The sequence below is a fragment of the Diuraphis noxia genome, unplaced genomic scaffold (assembly GCF_037042655.1).
Source record: "Diuraphis noxia isolate RWA-SAM2 unplaced genomic scaffold, SU_Dnox_SAM2 contig0001, whole genome shotgun sequence".
Taxonomy (NCBI): Eukaryota; Metazoa; Arthropoda; class Insecta; order Hemiptera; family Aphididae; genus Diuraphis; species Diuraphis noxia.
The window spans coordinates 22,420,946-22,432,206 of record NW_028301711.1 but is presented as its reverse complement, the minus strand read 5'-3'; the positions used below and the strand labels follow the sequence as shown (position 1 = coordinate 22,432,206).

The 11,261-nt window shown below is 27.8% G+C and overlaps 1 protein-coding gene across 1 annotated transcript; it reads left to right on the top strand.

Moving 5' to 3' along the window:
• Window positions 1-973: 973 nt before the first annotated feature.
• LOC149060334 (uncharacterized) lies at window positions 974-1,976 on the top strand. Its single transcript, XM_089216920.1, has 2 exons — window positions 974-1,201; window positions 1,780-1,976. Exons 1-2 carry the CDS (start codon window positions 977-979, stop codon window positions 1,861-1,863), a joined length of 309 nt encoding a protein of 102 aa, XP_089073046.1. The 5' UTR covers window positions 974-976; the 3' UTR covers window positions 1,864-1,976.
• Window positions 1,977-11,261: the final 9,285 nt, after the last annotated feature.

The following is an 11,261-nucleotide window of genomic DNA, read 5'->3' as shown; positions in this document are numbered from 1 at the left end:
AATATAATTTAATTTTAAATATTTATGAAAAAAATTCATCATTAAGTAATCAATAAAACATCAAATATTTTTTCATGTCTTTTGAAATATTTTATCATAATAGTTTGTAACTTAAGAAAAGACTAGGTATGTTTAAATTTGTTAAAATATTATAGATTTTTTATACAACTACGTTATATGTAAATATGTTACATATTTTTTTTTCATATAATAATCCAACTTTTAAAAATGTTCACTTCCAAGTTGATGACTATAAGCTCTTAGGTAGAATAAACAAGTTTTTTATTAAATCAAATATTTCAAGTTTCAAGAAAATAAATATCACATTTTAAAACTCTAGTAATATTATGTCACTGTAATAGATGTGATTAGTGATGTGCCTTGGGAATATTCCCAAAAGAAAGAATAATATATGATTGGGAATTTATCGGGAATATTTCCATAACATATATTTCTTCCCAAACTTGGGAATTTATTTTTTTCCGTTGGATTGGTCCACACTGTTAGAGGTTCACTAGATAACATAATAAATATTCATAAGTCATAACAACGGTTAAGAATCTATCTTAAACCGTGTTAACTATTAAACCCGCGTGGCCGCGTGTGATAAACGTGCGTCTATGGTATAAGTATAATCCAAGTCGGAATACAATCGTGGACCGTGGTTACCTACTGGTTAGTAAATTAGTTTATAGTATAGTATTAGTGTAGTATGTTGTATTTACATACATTACTCATTAGCTACTAGTTAGTACACGAGGTTTAATAATCTAAATATTCTAAATTGCATTGTGTAGTGTAGGTACTTGTACTCTTTAATATTATTTAATACTAATTTTTAATTATTTATATTATAAACCTTGAAATGGGTAGACACCAGGACCAAGTAAGACAGTACTTTATAAGAGTGAAAGGTAACGAAAAACGTCTTTCGTGCAAGTACTGCAAGAAAGAGTATAATATAAATGTCTGCAAAATGAAAAATCATCTTTTAAAATGTATGAGATGTCCGAAAGATGTGTTGAAACTCTTGAAAAGCTCAAATAAAGAAAGTAACAACAATATTTGCCATGAAATAATGGAAGATAATGATCTGCACGTGGATCAATTCGAACCGAGCCAATATACATCATCAAATGCCAATCAAAATGCAACAGCTACAGTTCATAATTTCCTGGACAGAATGAACAAAGAAGAAAATGTAAGTACTTTAAAATAAATTTACATTTATATATTTGTATATTTAATTTAAATTAGTGATACACCATTTAGTTATATTAAAATATAGATGACATATAGGTATATATATATATATATACATATAATTGATTTTTTTAGATAAGTATAGGTAGTCATATTTTTTTCGTATAAGTATAGGTTATACAGTCATATTTATAATAATTAGTGGAAATTATTAGACTTAGGGACTCTTCAAAACATAAATATTTATATATAGTTGAACCCTCTATTTATCAAAACTTTTTATAACAATAATTTGTATTACGGACCCAGGGAATAATTTTTTTATTCATTATTATTTCTTTATAAAACCATATATATTTACCAAATAGAACTGTCAAGTTTTTGGTAAATTCCACTGTTTATCCAATTTCCATATGCAGAGGTTTATTTTTTTGTGTACTTGATAGGTAAATTCTAGATAAATAATTAAATAAATATTATATATTTTATAAATAATAGGTCATATTGTAAATAAAAATTAATAAATGAAGTTATTAAAGATTATAATTTATATGGTAGATTATTATTTTGTTTTAGGATCGTTTGAATGAAAAACTGACGCTAGCAATTGCAGTAAGTGGAACTCCGTTATCCTTGACACCAGGCCACAATTATATTTAGGCAGTGTTTGGATTGGGTATAATTTAATTTTGACTTGCCTACTAGAATTTTCAAATTTAATTTTCACTTTTAAATACCGGGAATTTACCCATCACTAGATGTGATGAATTATAAATAGCAATAATAAAATATGAAATAAAATTTGAATATGAAAATGAAAACGCTCCTTTCCAAAAAGTTAAAACAAGTTTAATTCTGTTCGAATATGTTGTCCTGCAGTGACTTCAAAATATGTGAAAAAAATTCAAAAAAACGTTAATACTTTTCAAGATAATCATAGTGTTTAATGTTACGATATAATCAGACTGTATATTATAATTCCATCATCTCTCATCAGCTGTATAACAACACACAGATGGTATACAGACATCTTAGGTACCAGGAAATTCTTCATGTAGCCAAATCAGCTAACGTTCAATTATTACAATTTTTTTTTTTTTACAAATCATAACTACTATTATAATTTTATTTTTTTTACCTACCAGCATATATTTCTACGCACATTAGTCGACTGCATTGTATTGCATAATTTAAACGTACTCGGCCCAGGGTCAGTATAATAATATTATGTTCTCTTTACTATCTCTTTCATAATGCCATTTTATTTTTTTATGTCATTATATTAATGTTTTTTTTTTTTGACAGTTTTTGTTGGCAAAACATTCCCTTGAACATGTTGTTCAGGTTCTATCAAATATGAATAACACTTGAAAGTAATTGATTTGAATAATAATAAATAAATATAATTTCATTGATAAAATGTTGACGCCAAATATAAATAGGTTTCAAACATTTAGTACCGGTAGACTACCTGTAAAAAAGAAAAAAAAAACTATGCTGGAAATATTTATTTATATCACATCGACAAAAATCGACCGCTAGGTATGGAACAATATATTAAAATATATTATATGTCTACCAGTCGACAGAGAGGGTTTTCATCGAACAATTAAATTTTATTCGCCGCTCATTATATAGTTCTATTTCAATCGAGTTGTTATTTGTGCGGAAAAGCGTTTACGATGAAAATACCTGCCACTTATATAATTTGGTTTAATTAATACGACGTCGTATCGTAATTACTGTATATTATAAGAGTGGTTCTTTGTCGGAGATTTCGCCTTCGGTGTATTGTATTTATGTCTGTATTGTATTTGTAAACCAACTTACTATTATACAGAGTGATTCACCAATCGCACGAACACGCGGCCATTATTTCCTACAGTCAGTTTATTCAAACTTTGATATTTGGAATTTTGAAGTTCAAAGTTATATACTTAAATATCATGATATTTTTGAATAATATTAGCTTATCTATATTATGCCACTCAAACATGTCTTGTGGTGGTCTTTGTTCTTCAAATTACAATCAACCTACCTTTACTGTAAATTATTATTTACGCAGTTTTTTTTTTAATGTCTGTGCATTTAAATCTCAATATGAACGAATAGTTTTCGAGTTATTTGACTTTTGATTTACATACATCAACATGTTCACGAAAAAAAAATATATATATATATGTGCTTAACAATTTACAGTTATTACTTTCCTTCTTTAAAGAAAGTGGATTCTGATTTGAAAAGGAATTCTGTTTCACCCTGCTATTACATTCCTCATATAATGGTATACAAAATCTATGTATTTTAAAGTGTAGTCCTTAAACATTCTAAAAATCAGAATTTGAAAAAACATAGAGGCTTAAAAATGGGGTTGAGCCTGCTGGTGAATCATCCTGTACATTGCCTATATCCAACCATAAATATATTATTGGTTAAAGGGCGGAAACATCCCAAATATAGATGTACACTTTGAAGTGTTTTAATGTCTCAATACGAAATAATAATAATAATTTGATTGGTGTGCGATACTTATGAAGTTTTTTAGTTACCACCTAAAATTATCTTTGAGAAACAAACACGTTTACCCAACTACTTCAAATGTTTAATGGATATAATTTGTATTTATTTATTTAACTAATATGTACACAATCAGCTGCAGACCTGCAGTACTTAGAGGTTCAAATGCAAATAAAATGTAATATAGTTAAATCACGTGAATAATTTTGATAAATTACGAAAACTACGTAAATTACTTGATTAAAAAAAAGACGAGTGGAATGATGTACCTACATTGAAGATTGAGCGTAAAAATTTATTTTAGAAGGAGCTCGTAGATTTTAGCTTTAATCATGTACAACATTGGATTGTTAAATTATGTGATTTATATATTTTAAATTATTTTTATTTGTAGGACTAAATACAAGTGATACGGATAAGTATGTAATAGTTATATAAATAGTATACAAAATCTAACTCCCGAGTTTTTTTATAATACCATTTTTGCCCCATTAGCATCATATTCTTGAACGTGACAGTTCTTCACTTTTTATAAAATAATTATATACTTATAATTACTTAAGAAATTATTTCGCAATTTGTCTACGTTACACAAAAAATAAATAATGCTATGAAATATTTTTTTATTTATCATAAGCTGCTTAAGGACGTCTCTGTACCGGTGGTGAGGTCGAAATCAAAACCAATAAAATATTTACCTGTGTCAGAAGAATTCCGTATTCCGACTTTGAAATGCACCTCAATATTTGTTCAGTTCTTCAACTCATTGTATGCAAATAATCATAATATTATTCTTGTTAATATTTAATTTGAAATCAATAACCAATGTAATAACGCCGACATAAATAATTATTTCATGGTTTTTATCGATCAATAAAACACATAAAATCGTATTAGCATGTCATTATTAATTATATCAACATTAGGTTTTTTATTCGCATTCAACGCCGCCGCGGTGTAAGTGTATAGCGAATAACGTTATAGGTACTTACTGCCATTTACTTGATAAAATCGCCTAATTGATATTTACGAAAAATAACGTATCCAGTTCAATATAATATTATAATATAGTTATTCATGTAATTATTAGTCGAATTTTGCCGTGTGCGTGCATGTACATTATAATGTATTCTACGATGCGCATTGATGTGCACTTTTGCAACTATAAAAACTAAGTGCATGCATGCAGGTACACATTATTATCACGATATGAATAGTAAGTATTATAGAAATCTTATCCGGCCATATATAGTTGTACGTTTTGGTTTTAAAGACGGACGAGACATAATTTTAGACGTTGGTGCTGCGTGATATACGCGTCGCCGAGTAGGTATTCCGTGCAGCGTGTGGCGTACATCATTGAACTCTCCGAAATGTCAACTAAAATTAGTGGAATACTAAAATAGAAGAATTAGAAAGTAACACTTTCGGAGACACTTTTGGTATGCGTCCGCGACGAGGGATAAAATATTATACGGTATACGGTAGACGTAATTCCGGTACGTACATATTATTATAATGACGTCTGTGATGTGCTACGTGTACATTAGTCTGTGCCTATATATAGCGGCGGCGGCAACGGTGACATCGAGACAACGAGACAACCGACAAATGCTTTTGATAAAAGAAAAATCAAAAATCATAATAACATCTCGATCGTCTGCCTTTGAACATATTTGGGTAAATATTGTGCGGTGTGTATTAATAGGTGTGTGACCAAAATAGTATATTATGATAATATAATACCTACGTTTACGACTGTCACCCACGCCGAGCGTTCGTAATTTGCAGCGGGCAGCGTGCTTGGATTGGAAATTATAAAAATAATTAGAGGGACTCAATTCAAAAATTTAAAAATTACGTAGCAAGTGCAAAATATTATTTACCTCAGCCCCGCGTGGTGGGCTTGGCCCCAACCTACACACTTCGATCAATACATTTTGAACACTACATTTCAATTTATTAATAGCATTTTATACCTCAATTATATTTCAAATATAGTTTATTGAGTACGTATCATATACATATGTGATATGAATGTGGATTTATATTCTCCTAAGTTTTTTAATATTTTTTTCAATTAATTTTCATACATTCGATCAATTAAATAGTTAAAAAATAAATTTTTCGATATTATTATAAAATATCTCATCTTGAAATAGCAATGATGTTATAACTATTTACAAATATTTCTATAGGTAATATAATAATGTATAAAAATGACGATTGATAATATATTAATTCGTGGTTCAATTTTCAACACTATTCCACTGATATTTGATAATGCAATTTGTATTGTAATTGTATTGTTTATTGTGTATTATTATATTGCACTACTCTGAACGTAGGCAAGGAATCGTGATATAATACAAGCAAACTATAGTAAAAATTGCAATGCATTATTATGAGTAGTCTAAATCATTGAAAATATAATAAATTAATATAAAAATATTTTTGATATTAAAAAATGTAAAATTCATCAGGACTAGTACTCGTAAACATTTTTTGATTGACAGGAGGGGGCATTAGCTGTCAGTTATCTCTATCAGATGGCGCTTAGATTCTGAGAGGACGTCTATGTGTGTTGTCTCAGTCTTTCTAATGCGTTGTGAGTATAAGATATTTTTCATTACTAATGAGAATAATCCATTTTACCATTGCTTTTAATATTAAAGCGAATCTACCAATGATTTGAGGATAAAAATATTATATAAGACGTCTCGTTTGATTATTTTGACTCTTTATGTTGAAGAAAGTGATGTAATTTATATACAAAAAAAAAAAAAAACTGAGAAAATTTCCTTAATAATAAGCTGCAAGATATGTGGTGACGTGACTGCTCCCTCTGGCCTGCTTCCTTGATCGACCCCGGTTAAGCATCCCTTACTTAATAAATTATCTGCTACCCTCCTGTTAGCTACTCTGCTGACTGCTGATAGGTGTTTACTTCATCGTCATGCAATATCACTTGTCGACAGAAATAGAACAATAAAAACAATACCCTTTAACATGACGTAACAACGTTTTAAGAGTTTAGCTGTCTAAATGTCACGTCACAAGGTGAACATAATATTCTGTTCTACGCCACGATAAGTGCGTGCGCGCGCACACGCACACACACACACATACACACCACACAGTCAATGCCCATAAATAATAATATAGTAATAATTATTGAAACGGTTGTTTTTAATGGTTTGCCACTCTCATTATAATAATATACAATATGTAAATGATCCGATACGTCGCGGCTGAATCGCCGAAACACCAACGGCTGTTAATAGTATACTGTACCTACCTTATAGTTTTTATTTTTTGTAGCTTAACTTACTACCTATATAATATTATAGGCAGAGAGGTTCACGTCGCATAATTCGGTTTTCGTCGTCGATTTAAGGTTCACGGCGTATGTGTGTGTATGTGTGTGTGTGCACTGCATGTTATTATTATGTTTTATTAAAAAAAAAAAATAAAAAAAAATATTTATTATATTATTAAAACGTACACGCGCTTGGCCCATTTCTGAAACTCGCGTGCTGGCAATAGTTTTTTTCTCCAAATTAATAACGACCGCTGAGCGCAATAAATCAAAAAAATGATTTACATATTCGATTCGTCATCATCACGACCAATCGCGGATCTACGCGCGTTGTACCTACACCTATATGTTATATATTATATAGTTCGTATATGTTTACCCTCAGCACACAATACCTGGGTGACCATTATTTCGGTCCAAACACGATGTGTACTATTATATTTACTTTTTATTAATTTTCACGGTGCCCGTCGAGCTATTGCTTTTATAATATTATATTCAATCGTATTGAATTCTCTGAAAATATAATAAGGCGTACTTACGTAGTAGTGCTTCAGTACAACGACTACAACGCATAATATTATTGTTAATATGGTTGTAACTCCCCTCGCCCCATAAACACGTCAGTGTATATACAACATAATAATATAATTATACAAAGAAGTTTCTGGATATATACTTTTTTAAATTTTTTCTACACTGTTCTATTTATGTATTATATAGGTCACCGCTGCTTAAGTCTTTTATCCTCATAAAATAGATTCCTATGTGTATTGTTAACGGCTTAAAAAAATGATTTTAAATATAAATATATGATATTCATTGTTCACCATTATCATTTCGTCTTATTATAACCCATAGGTATATAACAACGTATTAAATATTTATATTTTGATGGATCGCAAAAGTTAATGTCACATAATACAAATCAAGAACATTTGAAAATTATAAAATAAAATAGAATTTTATAGTGTCTATTATATTGCACTTCTAAACCTATTACAAAAGGTTTTACAAGAAGTCGAGAGGAATGATTTTTATTTTTGTGGTCGTCAAATAAATCAACGTTAGGCATAAAAAGTTAATTTTATAAATTTTTTTTTTATCAAAATTTTTAAATTTCCATCAACTCTATTATAATTGCTGATTTTTGCTAGATAAAAAACATTTAAATTTAAAAATTTTCTTTAGATTAAAATTATTTCATCGATCATCGAATGACTGAAGACAATTTATGTTCCATTATGCGACAGCATAAGAGAAATCAGTCCAGTGCCATTTTTTACTTCTGCATTTATATCGTGATCACTTGACACATTTAGAGATGGGTAGGTAACCAATTAAATAAAAAAAGCGTTAACGCCTATAATATCGTTGTTATTATTATTATTATAGTGTTAAATAATTTGAAACGACGGCAATTATTTTATAGATTTAAAAAATAAAACATGAAGTGATGTTAATTTGAAAAAAGTCACAACAAATATGCGCATGCTGGTTGGTTTTTATAAATTATATTCGTGAATCTTTTATTGTAAAAAGGAAATTTACGTCATAAAATATTACAATGTACCTACGATAAATAACTCAATAGTACTATTGTATTAAAAATACTCCGCATATGCTAGAGCAGCTGTTGTGATGGAAATATTGAATCGCATTTCAATGTATATTATAATATAAACGTTTCGATAGAATACAATCAGCAAAAGGAAAATTAATTAAATTGCACTAACAATGTATAATGAAGAAAAGTTATTGAAGTCATCAAATATTTGTGAAATTAAATGTTTTATTAAAATATGTTTTATCAAATATTTTATATTGTTAGGATCATATTGTTGCACTTGCAGTTTGTTCCAACGCACAGTGTCGTCATTGTGTGACAAAACTTTTATTAAAACTACTCGACAAAATATAATACAATAACGATATTATTCTATACCCTATAGTATGTATTTTAGAATAACAACTTTATATAGAGATAGAGATAAGTCATACGTGTATAACGAACTTATGTTTTGTTATCAAACATTTTTATTACATCTTCGAACGCACTCAGCTCGGATTCTCTCATGATAAATAATAACCTATTCCCATTCCTCATAATATTATTCTATGTATATGTAGCTCGTTTATAATGACATATACCTATAAGTATACCTAACTAGGTACTTACCTTGTTAACATTGAGTTTATTCAGTTTATTCTGATGCTATGGAGTACATTTTAATATTATAGTGAACTGACAAACTAACAGAATTCTAAGTATTATAACATTATTTCTGTTTTTTGTATAGAAGGTTTGTTTAATTAAAATTCATAAACTGTAATATTTCATAAACTCAATTCTCGCTCTGAAATATTAAAATATAAAGAAAAAACTGCTATAAAAATATTAGACAATGTGACCTTTGAACTCGATACAAGATACAAATTCACTCTTATAAAAGGACTAATCACAAAAAATTCAAAACTGCTGAACTCTGCAAATTCTCTATTTCGTTCGTTTTTAAGTCGGGGACAAAATAATATTACGTCGGTTTTCCGCTCTCTTAAGCAATATTAGTATTCTACATCATATAATACTGTACAAATTTAAATTGTGTATATAAATGGTTCTTGTAAATGAATCTTAATTCAAATGAAACATAAATTTCCTATGTCAATAAAATTCAATAATTGCTAATTAATAATAATAATATTTAAATTAGTGAAAAACAAGGTAATAAATTAAAATAAGAATTAATACTTATCAATTACTGTCCTATACAGAAATCAAAATATTGTAATATAGATGAGTATAAGTTTAAATTTACACATTTCCAATATACCAACGTTTTTTAAACAGTTTTCACAGATAAGTGATGAAAGTTAAATGGGGTCAGCAGTTATAACATCTTAAAATAAGTTAGGTAGTAACGTTATCATAATGTTAGTGGCTGATCGCTAGATTAATACCTAAGTATTTTAATTGTATTTAAAAACATAAACACTTCTAAGGACTTAATTATGTATACTGGAATGGAATATAATTTAATATGTCATTTTTTTTCTTATATTTCACACACGTTTTGTGTTATGCAATTATGCATTTTTAAACACAATCAATTTTCATTAATAGAACACCTCGATAATTTAAAATATAATATTTGTTTGAATGAAATTTAATATTGTGAAAAAGCTGAGTATCACTTAAAATGTTAACATCAAAGAACCCACTGATTGTTTGTAATATCCTACATACAAGACTATTCATCGCCGTGAGCGTTAATATTATAGTTATTATAATATACATGTTTAAGTAAAGATAGATCTATTATTAACAAAGTAATTAATTCAGCAGCCATTGAGTTTGAATTATTAATATTAGTAAATTATTTCTATATTATACGGAGAAAATCACTAAATATATATAATTTTAAAATTACCTCCTTCAATCGCAAATATACCTTCAGGGCTCTGTTATAGAACAGTATCATTTTATATTTAACAAATTAGTTATACACGTTATTAAGTGATTTTATAATTAAATTTTCAGCTTTGTTTGATGTTAAAAATTAAATTGGAATCATCTAAAAATAAAATAACAACGTATTTGCAATATTAGAGGAATAGTAATTGTAATTAATATTATGAATTAAAAATTAAAATTTCAGTTTAACAACAATACCTAACTAGAATATTTATTACTTAATATTAATTTGTATTTACATATTTAGTTTTATACACTATTATAAACTTATCTAAAAAAAAAAAAAAACAGCAATAACAATCATTAATATCATAATAATGTACTACCTACTTAAAAATAATTTATATTTTCGTGGTAGCCATGAACTTGATGTTTTAGTTGTATATAATTTGATTCACATAATTCTGTAGGTACTCTACAAGGTTGGGCATTTATAGTTCAAATAAAAAATAAACGAATAAGTAATTGTTCACGAAAATATAACATAGCTGATTTCATCAACATTTGTACTGTTATAAAAACCCATTTTTTTCTGTCCAAATTTATATTTTATTATTTGTAGACTTGTTTGTAGCTAGTTAAAATAATGAAAAATCACATTAAATGTAAAAACAAAACGATTTAAACAGAATTTAACAAGCCAATAATACAAAAATAAAACAGCAATACCTAAATCGTTTTAAACTATATATTTATATCGGTCAGTAACATTCGTTTTAAATATGTATGATAATGCGAATTTTATAA